The sequence below is a fragment of the Urocitellus parryii genome, chromosome 6 (genome assembly GCF_045843805.1).
Source record: "Urocitellus parryii isolate mUroPar1 chromosome 6, mUroPar1.hap1, whole genome shotgun sequence".
In the NCBI taxonomy this organism is placed as follows: Eukaryota; Metazoa; Chordata; class Mammalia; order Rodentia; family Sciuridae; genus Urocitellus; species Urocitellus parryii.
The window spans coordinates 120,444,137-120,463,997 of record NC_135536.1 but is presented as its reverse complement, the minus strand read 5'-3'; the positions used below and the strand labels follow the sequence as shown (position 1 = coordinate 120,463,997).

The following is a 19,861-nucleotide window of genomic DNA, read 5'->3' as shown; positions in this document are numbered from 1 at the left end:
GCTGCAGCGCCAACGTGGCCGGTGCAATAGGCCGCGCACGTGTCTGGCCCCAGGCCGGGGACGCGCGGGGGTCTCCGGCTCCTCCTCTGGTGCGGAGCCCTGGAGCCACCTGGCCCCAATCTTCTGGTCCGCGGGTGCGAGTCACGGAGCAGATGGGGTAGGCGGAAGCGGGCTGGGTCACGGCGAGGAGGGGGCGGCCGGGCGCGCGCGCACTAGCCACGAGCACGCGCCGGAACGGGGGCGCGCGGGGCTATGGGGGCGGGGCGGGGGCAGCCCTTTCCCAGGCGGTAGCGGGGGCGGCGACGCTGTTACCCTTTTAAGCCGCGGGGCCGCCGCCTCCTGCCGGTGGAGTCGGTTACAAAGGGAGCAGCGGCTCGGGCGCCGCACAGCTGCCTGCTGAGGCCTCGCGCCCCTCGCCATTTTCCAGCCGCGCTCCGACGCGGGTCGCGGCGGCGGGGAGAGGCGGAGCCGCAAGAGCGCGGCCCGGGCCGGCCCCGCGGGGCGGTCGCGGCCGTGACGGCGGCTCCGGGCCCAGCTCCCCTTCCGCACCCCTCCTGCCGGAGATGAGGGGAAGATGTCGGTGTCAGGGCTCAAGACCGAGCTGAAGTTCTTGGCGTCCATCTTCGACAAGAACCACGAGCGATTCCGCATCGTCAGCTGGAAGCTGGACGAACTGCACTGCCAGTTCCTGGTGCCGCCGCCGGCGCCGCCGGGCAGCCCGCACTCACCGCAGCCGCCGCTCACACTCCACTGCAACATCACGGTGAGGCGCTCGGCCGCAGCCCCTGGGGGCCGGGTGAGGGCGAACTGGGGGCGCTCGGAGTCCTCGGACAAAGGGGAGTCTGCCCCGAGAGGCCCCGGCTCCCCGGGCGGGGCGGGTCCGCCCCTTTCCCCGGCGAGTGGCCTGGCCCAGGCCTCTCTGGGACGGCTCCGGGTTTGGCTAGAAGGAGGCGGAGGGCGCGGGGATGGCTTCGGGGGCTGTTGGCCACTCACGGCCCCCGTCGCCGCGACCCGAAGCGAAGACCGCGGCGGCCCCTGCCCTCGCCCGGTCGCCATGGCCGCCCGCAGCCGGCCTGCTCCTGGAACTGCGGCGCGGCGGGTCAGCTCCGGCTGTTGTTTGAGCTCAGGTGGGGAAGGAGAACGGCCCTTAAGTTTTAGCGACTCATTCTTCCGTCAGGTTTCCCTCGTGCCTGCTTGCTCAACAACAAAAAAAATTAAGTTGGTGTGTAAGGGTGAACTGAAAACGGATTCATTGAAGGAAAAAAAAAAAAAAGTTTAGGACGCAGCCTCTGGTACTGCTTGGAAGTATTCCTTTTCCCGACCTCACTCCGCGCTAACGCGCCTTGTGCCCTGGATGCGGCAGGTGGTGCGACGGCTGTGTTTACGTAGCCTCTCCTGTGCCTCAGCCCGAAAATCATTGATGGGGACCGGAGATACGTGCCCAGGTTTACTGCTCAGAAAGGTCATGTTCTATTATAACGCTGAAAAGACACTTTAAAAAGAGCTCACTCCTTTCATTTAATCGGAAAGCTCAAAACTTGGAAAAATATTGAAGTATTAAATAACTTCGTAAAAGTATATTCTGAAGCTTTTCGTTTTGGAATGGATTTTAGGGTATTGGTCCAAATGCAGAATATACTCTTTCTTATAATAGGAGTCAGGATGGCTAAAACCTAGTCCGTTGTCTTTAACGCCCTTTGGTTGAGTCCGTGGGTTTACTCCAGTGGCTGCAGCTTGTTGGGGGTTTGCAAACGCCTTGAAGTTACCAGACTCTGGGGAGAAGGTGGGTACTGTATTTACACCGCCCCCCCTTCCCCCAAACAAAACAAAACTACAATCTAGTGTTGTAGTGAGGAGAGGATTCATGTCCCAGTGTTCTGTTGTGGGTACTGGGGTTTCAAAACTGGACAGAGCGGTTCCTGCTTTGAGCACTCAAGACTTCTAGGGAGAGTTTTTTATAACCCAGTGTGATAACTAAAGTTAAAGGGAGCAACTACTTTTGAATTGGGGGAGGTAGCCTCTGAGAAAACTTTGAGGAGTTGATCTTCCACAGGTGAGTACAATTTTGGAAGGCTAAGGGAAGGGCATTCCAGACAGAGGAAACTCCACCCAAACAGGACACCAAAGCTTGAGAAAATGTGGTTTGCTTAGTAAGGGACAATTTATGCTCTGACTTGAAGTCCAGAATTTAGGCTGGTGAGGGAAATTTTCCAAATCTGGGGAACAAGAAGTAGTGTGAGCAGAGAGTCGATATTAGTAAGGAGACTGGCCTGGATGCCTTGGAGGGTGATTATTTTGGTAGAAGTTGGGTGTGGCCAGGGAAAGGTACAGCTGATTTAAATAATTGGAAACTGAACTCTGTATGCAGTGGAGAGCCACTAAGTTAATCAGGTAAATTGGGAAATGTATCTGCCATCCAGGATGGGTGGCACTGCAGAAAATATATGTGTGGTTTTGACTATCCCTATGTGGATGGGGTTGCTGTGCTGGCATTTAATGCCAGGTGTACAGGGATGCCAAATGTTTTGTAATGTTCAAGTGGTCTGCCACATGGAAGAATTATCCCTCCTAAAATGCCAGCAGTGTCCGTTTGAGAACCCTACTGGAGGCTGATAGAAATCTGCTATAGACAGATAATGAATGATGACCTAGACTAGGCAGTGACTTTGGGAGTAAAGTCAGAAGTGAATTAGACACAGAGAAAGAACAGTTTGGTGAGGATCAGGTACTACTGTTAGAAACTATTAAGATTGAGCTGCTAGTAAATTACGACATTATTAGAAAATAATTATTATAGATGCTCAATGTGAGTGGGACAAACATACAATTCTTGAACATTGTAGAGAAACTATGTATCCATTCTCAACATTGGTAAACTTTTACCCAGTCATATTTCATCTGTATCTCATCTTGTATTATTTTGAAATAGATTTCAGACATATCACTTCCTCTTGTCTTTCCATGTGTATCTCTAAAGATAAAAATTCTTTAAACATGGGTGTTTTTGATAAAATTGTTGATGCCATTTGCTTAGAAGGAAAAGAGCAAAGAAAAAATGGTGATGAATTTCAAGTGCTGGAGGCCTCTCTACTGGGTTTGTGATTTGTTATTCTGTGAAAAATTGTAGCTGTTTTGTTTGTTTAAAGTGTTTGACCCCTTCTCCAATATTTCCCTTTCTTACACAGCTCTAATATTTATTGAGCTCTTCTATATGCCAGGCACTATTTTCTCTACCCTTAGCAAGACATATCCTTTTTTTTTTTTTTTTTTTGGTGCTGGGGATTGAACCCAGGGCCTTTTCCATGGGAGGCAAGCACTCTACCAACTGAGCTATATCCCCGAACCGCCAAGACATATCCTTATGCAGTTTTTGTAATATTTGTGAATGGTATCTCACTAGTTATTTATTTACAAACATGAGCATATCTATGGGTTCCTGTTATTTTCTAAAGATACTGTACTCTTTTCCCCTAAAGCTTCTGTGTAACTTTTTACCATGTGAAATGTGTCCCTGACTCCTACCTCTTACCCAACCCCAATCTGTTCTTCCATGTGTCACTCTTTTGGGTCATGTTCAGTGTATGGTGATATTTTCCCCTTTCTCCCTTCTTTATTTCTTACTATTTCTGTTTTGGTTATTTTTAAAAAAATATTCTTAAGTAGTTTATATTGTTTTAAGTCCTTAAAAATCTTTTTTTTTTTAATTGGGCAGGAGCATATTCTATAATTGTGCTTTTTATCTTCTGTGTAAATATTTGTTTTATTGACTGTATAGCCACCATTCAAGCTATATTCTGTTTGAATAAAAGTTAACTGCCAAGAGTTTGTCAAAAGTGTAGAGATAAAATCAAGAAGGTATCATGGATAATGTCTTAAATATTTTAAAGGTTGCTAAGGGCTTGATAGGAAATCTGTAATTTGACTACATATGAAAGACTGTGGGAAGTAAAAAAATATATATATATATATTTTAGATGTTCTACTCTGTAGGCCAAGAGAATTGACCTATTCTTTTTTTTTTCTTGTTTTATAAATTTGTCCTGATTTGAATATCAAGGGAAAAGAGTGCTCTTTACAACCACAAGGAGTCTTTCTTATTGTTTTCTGTGAACTCATGAAAGATTGTCTGCTATACATACTTAAATATTGTTTTTGCATTTTCAGAAAATAAGGCAAATTACCAGTCAGTGCTAATAGGGATATGATCCATGTTGCTATGATCACTTCTAAAAAGCAAAGCAGCTTGTTTTAATAACCTGTGCAGCCTTATTGGGAATTTGTGTATAACTTTCTTTTAGTCCTTTTGAAGTGTTTAACATAAGCTGACAACTCCTTTTATGGACTTAGCATCTGGGAACTCTTGGTAGGGATTTGTTGTTTTAGAGTTAACCCCCCCCCCCGCCCCCCAAAAAAACCCAGAAGTTAAATTAGGTGATAAACAAATGAAACTTCATTTTTATATTATTTGCATAGCATTATTTTTTCTGCACGAGTGGCTATTTACCACAGTATTTTGGTGGAATATTTCTTTGTTTAGCTACTTACATTTCTATTTGCCAAAAAGCCCTTCCTCCAACAGCAAGACACTAAATTGTAAGCCTAATATGTAAGCCTAGGGTGTGTGTGCGCACTCACGCTCATACCAGTTTTTATTTAGTAGTTAGGACCTAAAAAAGCAAATCACTTTTTTTACTGTGTTTCTTCATAAAGTAGGTAATACTTTTTGCCCTAGAAGAGATATATAGGGAACCTCTTTGACAGTTATACTGTACAAATATGAAAGTGATGGTGTCATTTGTGTCTGAATAACACTTTATTTTGAAATTGCTTTATTATGACAGCTTTTTATGGGAAGTAAGGCAATGCTGTTAACCTTCATTTTTGACTTTCTATTTTTTTTAAATTTTTTTTAATTGTAGTTGGACACAATGCCTTTATTTTATTTATTTTTATGTGGTGCTGAGGATCGAACCCCCAGCGACTCGCATGTGCTAGACGATCGCTCTACTGCTGAGCCACAACCCCGGCCCCTGTTTTTCTGGTTTTTACACTGATTAAAAAGTAGTCCCACCCAAGTTGTACAAAGGAAATAATGAACTAATCTTGACTAAGGAGTCTAAGACCTTTCTTTGGAAAGGTAACCTGTCCCAGGAGGAAAAACCAAATTAAACTCTGAGAGAAACATTTACAGTTATCAGGACTGTCTTAAGCTCTTACATGGTACTTTCAATCCAGAATCATTGTTTTCTCATTTATCTGATCAGTTTATAATATAGGGCCAAATTCGTCTATCCTCCCCCTTCCCTATTTTTTTTTTTTTCCTTGAAAGAAAGGGATATATGAAGAAGAAACTTGGGTTTCCCTTTCATGAGTGGTGTGTCTTTTAGTAAATTGTGTTTTTGTTGTGGTTGTTTTGGCTAAACTTAGACCTGGAGGATTATAGTATTAGGTAAATGTTAGCTAGTTGGGGGGTGGAAAATTGAATTGAAATACTCACTACTAAATGCAAAGCATTACTGGAGAGTAATAAAACAGGGCTTTCCACCAAGGTTTTTGTAACAGCAGTTTGGATTATCTTCCAAAGATCATTCTGAAAGATGATGGCTAGTCAGAAGAACCATGGAAGCCTTTCACTGGGTTTCTGTAGCTTAGGTGGTTCAAATCCTTTTCAGCGCCATTGTTTTCTCTGCCTCATTTCACTTAAGAATGATGTTCTGAGTAACTGTAATTTGCTTCCTGTCTTTGAATATTTAAGCATATTTTAAAAATCACTAAGGTATGTATGCACTTTTCTTTGACTGTTAGCATTTTTTACTCTGCTTTTGTGGGCTCACAGTTATTACTTCATCCTTTATGTAGTAAAGTCATTAATAAACAACTACATACACACATTTGGTATCTTATGTTGTCAAAGCATTTAAGATTTTATTAAGGTACTGTATAGTCAATTCTGTCAATTTACTTTATGCTCCATTCCACATTTATTGAACAGCAAAATGTGAAGGTAATGTGTTCCATAACACTGCTGTCTCTGAACCTACAAGAAGTATGCTCATTGGTTTTCAAAAAATTACAAAATCCTTAGAGATAGCTGTATCCTTCCATTTGGAAGGATGCCCCAATCTGAGCATTCTGGTGGCCAGCTTTGCTGGTTCTTGAGGTAGACATGTTGTTGGTCTGTGGTTGGTTTATGTAGAAAAATGGCATTTCTGGACAAGACAAAAAGACTGCTAAAACAGGGACAGGTAAAGAGATCTTTATGATTAACCTTGAGTTGTGTTAGCCCAGAATAGGACAGTTTTATAGTGGTGATGGTAGTAGTGAACTTGTGTAAAGTTTGTCCACTATGGGTAAACTTTATGGGGACAGAGACAGTTTCATTCTACAAGCCTTAACATCACTATAAAACTAATAGTAGAATGGAGGAGAGATAAAGGTCTTGAATAATTAGATACTTGTATTTGTCTTTCAGATTTTCATTACTGATGAAAGCGCTTAAACATTCGCAGCAGGAAAAACTGCCTAGGATTTTTGAGTACCATATAATGTTTAAAAACTGACATATCACAGGTCCTTTTAAAGAGGAATAACTAGGAAACTATCTTTGCAAGAAAAATGATAAACCTTGTAAAAATTGCAAAGTTTATATATATGAGAGATTGAAAATATTAATTTATAGGTTTAAGTATTTGTCACCATTTTACATACCTTTCAAAGTAAATTGTCTTTTAAATATTATACTGAGCAAGCCTTGAACTTGATGAGTTTATGCTGAACATTGAGTAAAAGAGTGGTGGTGGATATTTTATAATATGGGGAACAAGACATTTGTATTGTAAGAAATTTAGAAACCAGATAAACAAAACTAGAAAAAAATTGCCTGATAGATGAAGACATGAACAGATTTTTTTTTTTTGAGAGAGAGAATTTTTTAATATTTATTTTTCAGTTTTCGGTGGACACAACATCTTTATTTTATGTGGTGCTGAGAATCGAACCCAGTGCCCCGCGAATGCCAGGCGAGCGTGTTACCGCTTGAGCCACATCCCCAGCCCCATGATCAGAATTTTGATATAATATCTTGTGATCATCTTTTTTTCTGCTATGTTTATATATGTTCCCTCTCCCTTTTGAAAAATGTCAGGTTGTTTTGTAATCTTTTTCATTTAGCAGTATTGTAGGTATGTCATAGCTTAGGCCTCTCCAATGTCTTTAATTATTGTGTGCTTTTAATTATTGTGTGTTTTATGACTAAACTCTCTAGTCAGCTGTATCTCCTAATACTGGATATATAGGTGGCTGCTGCTCTGAACATCAACAGCTAGAGCTGAATCCTTGTGCATATAGGAAATGTGTTTGAAATGTTCCTAAAAATGGTGACTTTCAGTTCATATTGCTGAATTGGTTTCTGGAGATGGAACAAATTATATTGTACGTTGTACCATATAGAAGCTTTTATTTTTTTCGTCTTTCCAGGTACTAGCATTTGTGTATCAGATGGGTAAAAATGATATCAAGTGTTCAATGAAATGAATTTCTCAGTCACGGCAAAAGTATAGTTACCTACCTACATACAGCCGTCCAGGAAGCAGTATGACTCCACGTATTCTCCGAGTTTTGGCAAGATGAATGCTGGCTACCCTGACTGGCCAAATTGTTCCAGTGACTCCAGGTCTCCTAGAAAGAGAGAAGTGTAGTCTATTCTGGAGAGAAGTTTAGTCTCAGCAAAGTCTCAGATTTTTCTGGCTTCACCTACCTGACAGTTTATCACTGAGAATGGGATAGGTTGTTAGAGTTTTTTTTATTGAGGTTTTGTGTCAAGGGAGGTGGTAGCAAAAAAGCAGCTCCAGTGGAACCAGATTGGTGAAGAAAGGTGGTTTCTTCCAAGGAAGACGTTCTGTGGGGATAGGTAGAAGTGAAATGAGGGGAAGGCAGCAGTTCTCAAAAGTTTTGGGGTAAGAACTCCTTCATACTTTAAAAAATGTATTGATGGCCCAAGGAGTTTTCTTTTTCTCTTTTTTTCTTCCTATATTGGGGATTGAACCTACTACTAAGCTACTTGCCTGGTCCTCTGTTTATTTTTTTATTTTGAAACTGGTCCTTCAGCCTCAAGTTGCTGGGGTGACAGACTTGAAAAACTGTGCCTGGCCTTAGGAACTTTTTGTGTCAGTTATATCTTGATATTTATCATTAGAAATTTAAACAGACATATTTAAAACGTTAAACTTAATACATATTGTTAAATGTTTTTATAGAAAAAAATTTTTCTAAACCAAAAATTTTAGTGAGAAAAATAGCAAAGACTTTTTTTTTTTTTTTAATTTCCCCTCCTAATTTCTTTGTCTACTCTGTCATTTACTTTCATATTCAGATTGTGGTGTGATATCTTGTTTTGGTTGTAATGGAGTCCAGCTCACATAGATACCTGGTTGGAAAAAGAAATATTTTAATAGTCATTAATAGTCATAATTGTGAATATTATTTTTTGATACTCTGCAAAATTTGGTCCTTCTTGAATTTTGAATGGATCTTTTATTCTTTCATGATATTATTGCATTGGCTATTAGAAATTCTTCTTATTTCTTTTTTTGAGGGAGAATTTTTTAATATTTATTTTTTAGTTTTTGGCAGACGCAACATCTTTGTTGTGCTGAGGATCGAACCCAGGCCGCACGCATGCCAGGCGAGCGCGCTACCACTTGAGCCACATCCCCAGCCCTATTAGAAATTATTGGTTCATTGAGATCTTCTATATGTTGAGACATTTCATTATACAATATCAAAAGGTTATGTTCATGGGACTGCAAATTGGTGCAGCCAATTTGGAAAGCAGTATGGAGATTCCTTGGAAAGCTGGGAATGGAACCACCATTTGACCCAGCTATTCCCCTTCTTGGACTATTCCCTAAAGACCTTAAAAGAGCATACTATAGGGATACTGCTACATCAATGTTCATAGCAGCATAATTCACACTAGCTAGACTGTGGAACCAACCTAGATGCCCTTCAATAGATGAATGGATAAAAAAAAATGTGGCATTTATACACAATGGAGTACTACTCAGCACTAAAAAATGACAACCATGGCATTTTCAGGGAAATGGATGGCACTAGAGCAGATTATGCTAAGTGAAGCTAGCCAATCCCTAAAAAAACAAATGCCAAATGTCATCTTTGATATAAGGAGAGCAACTACGAACAGAGCAGAGAGGAAGAGCATGAGAAGAAGATTAACATTAAATAGGGACGAGAGGAGGGAGGGAAAGGGAGAGAGAAGGGAAATTGCATGGAAATGGAAGGAGACCCTCATCCTTATACAAAATTACATATAAGAGGAGCTGAAGGGAAAGGGGGGAAAAAAAAACAAGGGAGAGAAATGAAGTACAGTAGATGGGGTAGAGAGAGAAGATGGGAGGGGAGGGGAGGGGGCGTAGTAGAGAATAGGAAAGACAGCAGAATACAACAGTCACTAGTATGTAAAAACGTGGATGTGTAACCGATGTGATTCTACAATCTGTATATGGGGGAAAAATGGGAGTTCATAACCCACTTGAATCAAATGTATGAAATATATGTCAAGAGCTATGTAATGTTCTGAACAACTAATAAAAAAAAAAACCCAGAGGGAGAGGGAAAAAAGGTTATGTTCATTGGTATGATATCACCATCAGTCTTACTGCAGTACTCCTGGGAAGCTACAGGCTTGTAGTAGTTCATAAAAGTCAGAATTCTGAGTTTTTGCCTGAAAACTTGAATTTTATTTTTGGCAATATATACCGTCCTTTGTTTTCCTCAAAATGACAGGATCTCTATTCATTTTTGAGAAAAATGTCTTCCAAAACCCCAAGTTGGCCTATAATCCTAGTGGCTCGGGAGGCTGAGGCAGGAGGATGGTGAGTTCAAAACTAGCCTCAGAAAAAGCAACTCCATGAGACCCTGTCTCTAAATAAAATACAAAATGGGGCTGAGCGTATAGCTTAGTGGTCAAGTGCTCCTGAGTTCAATCCTTCATACCTCCAAACCCCACAAAAACCAAAAAAAGCCCCAAGTCAGCATAATAATTGTTTGTTAGTCACCTGTCCTTTCAAGTAAAAATAGTATTTCATTAACATGGTTAGTTCACCTCACATCACACAAGTGCTTTTTCTCAAGTGTTCTGTAGGAGTGCTCATGTATATTTCCTATTTGATTACTGTGTACTAAAACAACATATTTAAGGATCAAGATTTAATAAAAATATTTTTTGCCATTTCATCAGACTTTTTTTTAAAGATAAATACCCCTATATATGTGTGTGCATATATATATACACACGCACACACATATATATTTATTAATTTATTTTATATGTGGTGCTGAGGATCGAACCCAGGGTCTCACACGTGCAAGGCAAGCGCTCTATTTCTGAGCTACAGCCCAGCCCATCATCATAGACATTCTTACGCAAAACTGACCTTCCTCCCTTTCAAACACCTTAAGTATATGACTATTAGTAGTATGGTGTCATTGCCTATATTTGTGATAAGGTACCAGTAGGTTTACCCACCACTGTATTTGCACTTTTATGCAGATATCTTTACCATAAAAATGGCGATTAAGGGCTGGGGATGTGGCTCAAGTGGTAGCACGCTCAACTGGCGTGTGTGGGGCACTGGGTTCAATCCTTAGCACCACATAAAAATAAAATAAAGATGTGTCCACCGAAAACTAAAAAATAAATATTTAAAAAATTCTCTCTCGTCTCTTTAAAAAAATGGCAATATCTTAATATTCTTGTAAAAATTTTAGACCTGGGGTCTGAGCGCCCCACTTTGAGAACCATTGCACAGGTCTGTTATGTGCAGGGTTAAAGAAAGGTTTTAGTAACTGATCTGTTAAGATTTTTCCAGTTCTTTTTAATATGATTGTGAGGAATCTCAGTACTTTTTTTCTCATGCAGAAGTTTTTTAAACAAACACTAATCTATACATTGAATTTTGTTTAAAAAAAAATTTTTTTTTTAGTTGTAGATGGACACAACACCTTTATTTGTGGTTTGAGGATTGAACCAGTGTCTCACATGTGCTTAGCAAGTGCTCTACCACTGAGCTCCAGCTCCCGCTTATACTTTGAAGTTCTAAGTCTAGTCTTGCTTTGTTTTTCAAAGGCTAAAGTAAATACAAAACTAAAACAGTAAAAATTTGTGTCTACACAGCATGTTCCCAAGAGGCAATACTCAAGTGGTTTTCCTTAAAACGGGATTAATTATAGTTTACCTTTTCCTGTAAAGATATCTGGGACACAGTAAGAAAGGAATGGGAACACAAAAATAAACTGTTAACAAACAGGTATACTAGGTACCATTAATCATGTCCTGTTTCAGTAGTTTTTTTTTTTTTTTTTTTTAAGAATATTTGGTAAAATGCTTTTAAAAATATTCAGTTTGTGTGGTTTCAGCTATGTTATAATTGAGCTTATAGTTCTCAAAGCAGTGGTTCTTTGTGCAAAATTCTGTAAATTTTAGTTGGTTTGTGTGATAGAATGAAATATTAGAAATTTATGGTATTTGAATTAGCAATAGATACATTGGTTTGTAACAAAAAACCCCAGCAGTTTAAAACAACAAATGTTCTCTCACAGTTTTCTGTGAGTTAAGAATCTGCACAGCTTACCTTGGGCTCACTGGCTTAATGTCTTTCTTGGGGCAATGAAGTTGTTGGCAGAGGCCATAGGCATCTAAGGCTGGACAGGTAAGAGGATTCACCTCCAGGCTTATTCTTGGAGGTCATGGCAGGATCCATCTTCTCACAGGGTGTTGGACTAATTTAAGTGCCTTGGTTTAACTGCTATTATTGGTCAGAAATGTTTGTGTTTCATTTCCTTGCCAATGTGGGCCTCTCCATAGGATAGCTCACCACATGGCAGTTGGTTTTCATCCCAGCAGTCAGTGGAAGAACAAGAGAGATGAGCAAGATAGACGGTATCTTTTTGTAACCCAATTTCAGAAGTGACATCTCATTACTTTTGCTGTATTCTGTTTGATAGAAGTGAACCACTAAGTCCAGGGGAGGGAATTTTACAAGAGGTGAGGATTATTTGGGTCATTTTAAAAGTTGCCTTCTATAGAGCTCAAGAGCATCATTGTGAACATAACTGTGGCTATACAAAGAGAATGACTGTCCCAAAAGGCAATTGAACTCCTGAGGCAATTGAAAGTTTAATGTCCACTGTGAAAGCTCTGTGTTGCTGTTCATTCTGCCTTGTAACACCTGCTATATTTAAGAAGTAATCTTAACTTCATTTAATAAATCTGTTTCTTTAGAAGTAACATTCTGTGTTAGTTTAAAAAGGAATGGAAAATTATTTGGAAAATGGCAAAATTAAATGGGATAAACTTTAGATTTTTTTTTAAGTGGGGGGAAATCTCAAAGTAACTTCTGTAATTAACACAACTCAGAAGTCAAGAGTGAGTAAAAGATCCTGAAAAACAAAAGTATTTCACAAGGATTTAGAGACATGTATTCCCTGGCTTTATTTTAAGAATTCAGAATTAGATCTCTTTTAGATAAAAGGTAAAAGTAGTACAGTTTAAATCTATAAACTGTACTTTTTTAATATTTATTTTTGAGTTGTAGGTAGACACAATATCTTTCATTTTTATGTGGTACTGAGGTTTGAACCCAGTGCCTCACGCATGGGAGGCAAGTGTTCTACCACTGAGCCACAACCCCAGCCCTATAAACTGTACTTTTAAGAAACATTTTTTTGTTCTTTGAGTGCTTTATTATGATTCCAGATTTTAAAGTTCTGGAAAAAGGTGAAAGCTGGAGAATCCAAGCAAGGATAGACCTTTCTTTGTAAAGGAGGGAAGCCTGTTTCCTTGCTTGAATATCTTTTGTATTTGCTTTTGAAAAATTTTAAGTTTTACAGTGCATTCACTTGTTCATGTTGGTTGCTGGGGAAAGTACTTCTGTCTTATTTTTAGACTTAACGAATTGTGTGGCATGGGATAGGCAAGATTGAACTATAAAACTTTATTTGCTTTTTAAATTCCATAAAAGGAAATTTGATTATCCCCCATGGATTTAAATGTTACTTTTCTTCCCCGTATACATTTCACTTGACATTTTGCCATTCAGTGATATGATTTAGTGCATATCTGGATTAGTCTGTATGTAAATGTGTTTTACATAGGTATTTCTATAACAGGAATCTTACCCATCTTCTTCACCAATATGGTTTGTGGACTCTGATGACCCAACTCTAACATCGGTTCTGGAACGTCTAGGAGATACTAAGAACAACAACACGGTGAGAAAATAAGTCAGAACCTACTTTATTTTTTTTTCTCGTGAATTTATGTGTTGAGAGGTAATCATAATGATTAATGATTGATAATCATAATACAGGGGTCAAATACCAAGGTGTGGGTGTGTGTGTTTTTTAAGTTTTTAAGTTTCTTCAGGATGTATTTACTACCTGCTTGGTTGGTTGGCTGGTTTATTTCTTCTTAAATTTGCCCAAGAATAGCCTTGCTTTAGGTTAGGAATTAGAAATTTCTTTTCCCAGCATCCTCACATTAAATCAAACAAGCATTTTTGGTAAAGACTACTAGCTAAGGTGGGGAGTAGAAAAGGGAAAAATGCTAATGCAGATGTGAAGGAATAATGATAGAATGAGGCAAATACTACTGTTAAGGAATTGCTTTTTCTGTCAAGGGTCAATAGCCTGCAACAAAAGCCAAAGATATTCAAATAGAAGTTTTTTTTTTTAAAATAGCAGTACCCCCTTATCGGTAGATACATAAATCTATGGATAGTACTTAACCCTAATATGCTGTGTTTTTTTAATACACACACACATATAAATATACCTAGATAAAGTTTAATTTATAAGTTAGGTACAGTAAGATTAATAAAAATAATTAAATGGAACAATATAACAATACACTGTAATAAAAGTTATTTAAAGCTTATGAGTTGTTTACTTCTGAAATTTTCCATTAAGCATTTTCAGACTGTTTTGATCCAAGTCACTTGAACTGCAGAAAGCAAAACTGGGGACAAGGGAGGACTACCGTGTGAAGAAATGTATCTTCATTTTATAAAAATTTAAAAACATTTTTATTCTTTGATTATAAATTCATAAGTGTCCATTGTGAGAAAACTGGTAAAATACAGTCAAGCAAAACCAGGAAGATTAAAATCTCCCTTAATTTCTTTACCTAATATGACCATTAATGATATGACTATTTTCTACCAATTTTTTTTCTTTGCTAGTAAAATATATATACCCTTATACATATGTTTAAATAATTGAGGTCATATTCTTTGGTTTTCTTTTTTAGACATTATCATGTTTTCCCATGATGTCATAAAGTCCTATAGAAAAGTACCCATCATTGTGTGTGATATGATCGTTTACAAAAAAAATCTAAAGGAATCAACTGAAAATTTTTAAGATGATTGATTAAAATCTATTTTATAAAAATAGCATCCCCAATTATCAGATAGCAAATATAATACTATTTTACTGATAATTACAACAACAATTAAAACATCTAGGAATAAACTCAGATGTTCAGGGCTTGTATCAATAAAGCTACAAAATTTTGCTGAGTGAAATAAAGACTGGGCACTATGTTCCTGGAAGGGCAGTCTCCTATGTTATAAATATGTCACTTACCCCCATGTCTTCATATTAATTTATAAATCTTAATGCATCACCAGTAAAACTCCCAACAGATTTATTTTTGGAACTTCACAGAATGGCTCTGAAGTTTGTTATGAAGAGCAAATAATAAAAAATAAAAATTTTAAACAGGTAGTAAGATAACCTGTGCATTCAAATATTAAATAAAATAAAACTGGCACTGGAAGTGTCAGAAGAAATTTAGAAATAGTCATGCAGATGAGAATTTAAAGTAAATGTGGTATTTTATTAAAATATTTTTTTTCTAGTTGTCAGTGGACCTTTATTTAATTTATATGTGGGGCTGAGAATCGAACCCAGTACCTCACACATACTAGACAAGTGCTCTGCCTCTGAGCCACAACCCCAGCCCGTGGTATTTTATTTATTTTATTTTTTTAATATCATTATTTATTATTTATTTTTTATGTGGTGCTGAGGATCAAACCCAGGGCCTCACACCTGTGAGGCAAGCACTCTACCACTGAGCTATAGCCTCAGCCCCCCGTGGAATTTTAAATCAATAAAGAATAGATTATAGATAGTTTTGAGAGACCTGATTATTTGGAATATTAGTGTCTTTAACTTAGATTTTTGTCAAAATAAGCTATAGGTGGTTTAAACACATCTGTTTTTAAGAACAAAAGGACATCAGTTTGAAAATATTTTAAAAATTAAGGTTGATTTGGAGAGCCATGAAAGGTAAGGGGTAAAAATTAAAAGATAGATACATGTTCACATCTCTGGCACAGGGTTTTGATAATGGACAGAGTGCTAGATATAACCCTGTTGTTAGCACCACCTTTTAGGAGGTTGCCTCTGAAAATGAGGATACTACTTCTATAATAGCAGGAATGATTGCAGTTATTTTTCATTGTCTAAAATGTTATATAAAAAATGCTCATACAGCTGGGCGTGGTGGTGCACGCCTGTAATCCCAGCAGCTGGGGAGGCTGAGGCAGGAGAATCACAAGTTCAAAGCCAGCCTCGGCAATGGCAAGGTGCTAAGCACTCAGTGAGACCCTGTCTCTAGATAAAATACCAAATAAGGTTGGGGATGTGGCTCAGTGGTTGAGTGCCCCTGAGTTCAATCCCTGGTAAGACACCCCCCCCCCCAAAAAAAAATGCTCATACAGTTAAATGAAATGGATATAAAATTGGGCTAATTTTTATTTTAAAAATCAAACATTTACATGAAGGGGGGGGGAAAAAAACCTTTCACTCATTTTATGGCTTTTGCCTAATTTCTGGAGAGAATAAGCTTTATATTTTTACTTTTAAGTCACCAAACTCAAATCTGGATTCTGCTTTCATTGTGGGACTAAAATTTATCTTCTAGTTGTCTGATTTCATGGCTCCATTTTTAGTTTCCATATTGCTCCCTCTGTAGCATATTGATATTGTTGATTATTCCTTTGTTGAAATATTCTTCCATTCAATAAACATTTATTACATAGTGTCACCAATAGTTCGTAAAATAAAAATATTTGTGTATAGGTGTATAATAGAATATTCTGTTGTAGTTTAAAAAGAATGCAGCCAGTCTTTCTGTTAGATATATGAAAGTTCCAAGATATATTAAGTGAAAATGCAAGGAACAGTCTATGTATCCTCTCCCTTTTATATACAGTGTTGTAAAAGGTCTGTATGCTGGTTTATCCATATATCTTTTTTTTTCTGGATAAATACAGGAAGCTGTTAATTGAACATAGAAAAATATTTTAAAAAAATATTGATTGGCTTCTATGCAAGACTTTGTGATAAGTCGTGGTTATAAAAAGACAAGGCTGTCTCTGTCCTCTGAGAATTGATAATCTAATGGGGACTTTTGACAGATCACTGTCTCCTGTTCTTATTTTCTTCCTTTGATCTTCTCTGAGCTGTTCTTCTTGGTATGCCTCTTCTGTTTTCATTCTGTGATTTTTGTGAGTAATCTCTTTTACTCTCATTATTTAAGTCATGACCTATATATAGTCTAGGGATTTCTAAATTTCTATCTCTAGCTAAAAATTATCTCCAGAGTTTTAAATCCATACGTATATATCATATATGTCCAGGGAACCTCAGAAGTGCCACAAGAAATGATCACATCTCAGTTTACACTCATCTATTGCCTAGTACTCTACCACCCTGTCATATTTTTTCTTAATTCTCATTTTGATTGTGATTGGGACAAAATGAAGTAATGAAACTGGACACCTGTACCTGAACCTGTACCTCTGTTCTCTAAACCCCCAAAATAAGTTTTGAAGACCTGTCAGTCAGGCTTCTAAATTTCTTAAATCCTTCCCTATGATCTTAGTTTCTTCCCCTATCCCTCAAACATTTTGTGGGAGGAAGGGTTTCAGGTTGGGTAGAGAAATTCCTTAAAGAGGTACTACCCTGTTTTTCTTATTGCTTGGTCAGACTCCACTATCCTGCTGTCTCTCCCGTATGCTCCCATACCTGCTTCTGTGCCGGGGGTCTGAGCGTCCAGGGCTATATTCCTGTTCACCCTGCTTCATCTTCATTTGTGTACTTAATATAAAATAGAACTTATTGGATAGATAACAAACCCATAGTGGGGCTTTTGCTTCCTTTTAAGCATGAGGATTTTTGTTTGATCCTAATTTAGTATTTAGCCTTCTTCATTTCCACTTGCTTCTCTGTCCACTATGGAAAGGGGTTTTTTTTTTTTTTAACTTGGTTTAACCCATTCTAATTCTGTCTGCTGTCTTAGTCATTTTTTTTTAAATATTTTTTTTTAGTTGTGGATGGACACAAAAATCTTTATTTTTATTTATATATTTATTTTTATGTGGTGCTGAGGATCAAACCCAGGGCCTCATGTGTGCGAGACAAGCACTCTACCACTGAGCTACAATCCCAGCCCTGCTTTCTTAGTCTTTCATAAACCTGTTTCTTCCTCTTCATCTTTTCTTGGTCAGACACACCAGGGAACTAGTTCTGAACAAGTGAAGTAAGTTGTCTTTTAGCTCCCCTCTGAGCCTACCAGGTATTGACCATTCTTCAATTGCAGTTGTTTAACTTAAATATTGAAAAAAATTTAAACAATGAAAAACATGTTTGTGCACATACTTTAACTTGCTTGATTAAAGTTAATGTGCTTACCAAATAATCTGGATTTAAAAATGGAAATTTTAAGGAGGTATTCTTGGCAGTTTTCCTAGTGATTTTTTTTTTTTTTTTTTCCCTGACAGGCACTTAAGGGCCTACTAAACATCAAGTGTTTTCAGAGAAAATTTCATTTAATCTTTTCCATTCTGAGAACATTTTGATTGCTTTGTTTTATACATGGGCGATTCAAACCCAGGGAGTTAGATACCATATTCAAAGTCATCTATATTCTAAGGCTCTGTCTACTAGATTACATTTGCTTCTGTACTTTTAAATGAATATGACTCTGGTATGTATAATTTAAAAACTCATATATAAACACTCCCTCTATTTTTTGTGGCCTTATTAATGCATTAATGTCTTATTGTCTGAAGTTGTAAATTTCTGAGAAAAGTTAGCAGTTAGAAAATGAGCAAGGTCTGGAACTCCCTTCTTCTGCCTTTTTGTTGATGTCATTCTATTAGGGATTAGTTATTGTACCTAAGCCATATCTGCTTTTTTTGTTTTTGTATTTATGCTAACATTTTTACATGAGCAGCCCTTAAAAATATTTTAAAGACTATATTCTGTCCATAGGCTGCAGTTGGGCAGTAACAACCTTTTCATTCTGGATTGATTACAGTAGTTATAGCATTATTCATGTCTTCTAAGGGCTCTTTAACACAATGCTTATTTACTGAAATGTGTTTTGTAGCTTCGTCAGCAATTGAAGTGGTTGATATGTGAACTCTGCAGATTATATAACCTTCCTAAGCACCTGGATGTTGAGATGCTAGATCAACCACTACCCACGGGTCAGGTAAAGTAAAAATTCTCTAGTGTTCAAGAGCTGAAATAAATTGTCTCAATCAGAAGTAAACTAGGATGGTTTATCTTTTTATTATTGAACAGCTTATTTAGAATTTTTTATGTTCGTATTAAATTGCCTTTTTTTTTTTTTTAAGGTACTAAAAATATACTTTTCATTGCTTGGAGCTGCTTGAATTTAACTCATAGGCAAGCAACTGCCCTCCTACCCCACTGTTTTGTTGTTAATATTTCTGGTTTCTATAAGTATTTCTTTCTTGTTTGTTTGCCTTTGCTTATTTTAATACCTTCACTAGGATGCCATCTCATTAAGTCCATCTGTGCTTTTCTCTTTTGGTGGTACTGGCACTTGAACCCAGGGGTGCTCTACCACTGAACTACATACCCACCCCTTTTAATTTTTTTATCTATCTTATTTCTTAAGGCCCAACCCAAATGTTATTTTCTTTAAGCAACAGGAATTTCTAGTAGCTCAGCCAGACATAGTAATGCATATGAGAATTATAATTCAAGGCCAGCCTCAGCAAATTAGTGAGACTCTGTCTGAAAATTAAAAAAAAAAAAAATAAATAAAAAAGGGCTGGGATATAATTCAGTGGTAAAGAGCCTCTGGGTTCAATCCCCAGTACCCCCCTCCCCCCCAAAAAAGATCTAGCTCAACATCACCCCTAAGTAAACTGTCTCTTTTCTAGTTTATTTTGGAATAGAATTACCTATTTAGGTATCAGTTACTGACTTTTACTATAATAAATGAAGATTTAGCTCTTAAACCATTACTTCCCCACCTATTTCTCCTAACACATATTCAGTCATATGAATAATCACTAGTTTATGATTAGAACTTTGTAGTATAGAGCCAAGTTTTCTATTATGATATTTCCTTTCTTGTTATTCCATCTTTTGTTTTGCAACATCTGTGTTATAATTTTAGTTGTGTTCACACTGGATGCTGCCATGCTTGCTTGTAATCCCAGCTATTCAGGAACCTGAGGCAGGATTGCAAATTCTGAATCTTGAGACAGGAGGACTGCAATTTAGCGAGACCCTGTCTCAAAAGTCGGGGGGAGGGGCCTGGGATATAGCTCAGTGGTAGAGTTCCCCTGTGTTCAATCCCCAGTACTGCCAAAAAGAAAAAAGAAAATATTGTTCTTAACCTCTTTCTGTGATCCTCCTATCTTCTGTTCCTTTTAAGTTTTCTTCAGTGACCTTGGCAGGTTGTTCTCTGGGCTGCCTGTACAGCTCTCATCTTAAGGTATATCTTGTATGC

The 19,861-nt window shown here is 38.0% G+C and overlaps 1 protein-coding gene across 5 annotated transcripts in view; it reads left to right on the top strand.

Moving 5' to 3' along the window:
• The first annotated feature begins 284 nt into the window (after positions 1 to 284).
• Positions 285 to 19,861, top strand: part of Ube2q2 (ubiquitin conjugating enzyme E2 Q2) — a 57,946-nt gene continuing 38,369 nt past the window's right edge. Inside the window, exons 1-3 of one of the 5 annotated variants that reach the window (XR_003301844.2) lie at positions 285 to 763; positions 13,189 to 13,290; positions 18,482 to 18,586. Coding sequence is in view for 4 of the 5 variants with exons in the window: in XM_026400495.2 (XP_026256280.1) it covers positions 575 to 763; positions 13,189 to 13,290; positions 18,482 to 18,586 (396 nt within the window). In the remaining variant the exon portion in view is untranslated. Of the gene's footprint in view, positions 764 to 1,040; positions 1,128 to 13,188; positions 13,291 to 18,481; positions 18,587 to 19,861 lie in introns of those variants that run through there. The other 4 variants (XM_026400495.2, XM_026400498.2, XM_026400496.2 and 1 more) reach the window with 4 other exon arrangements.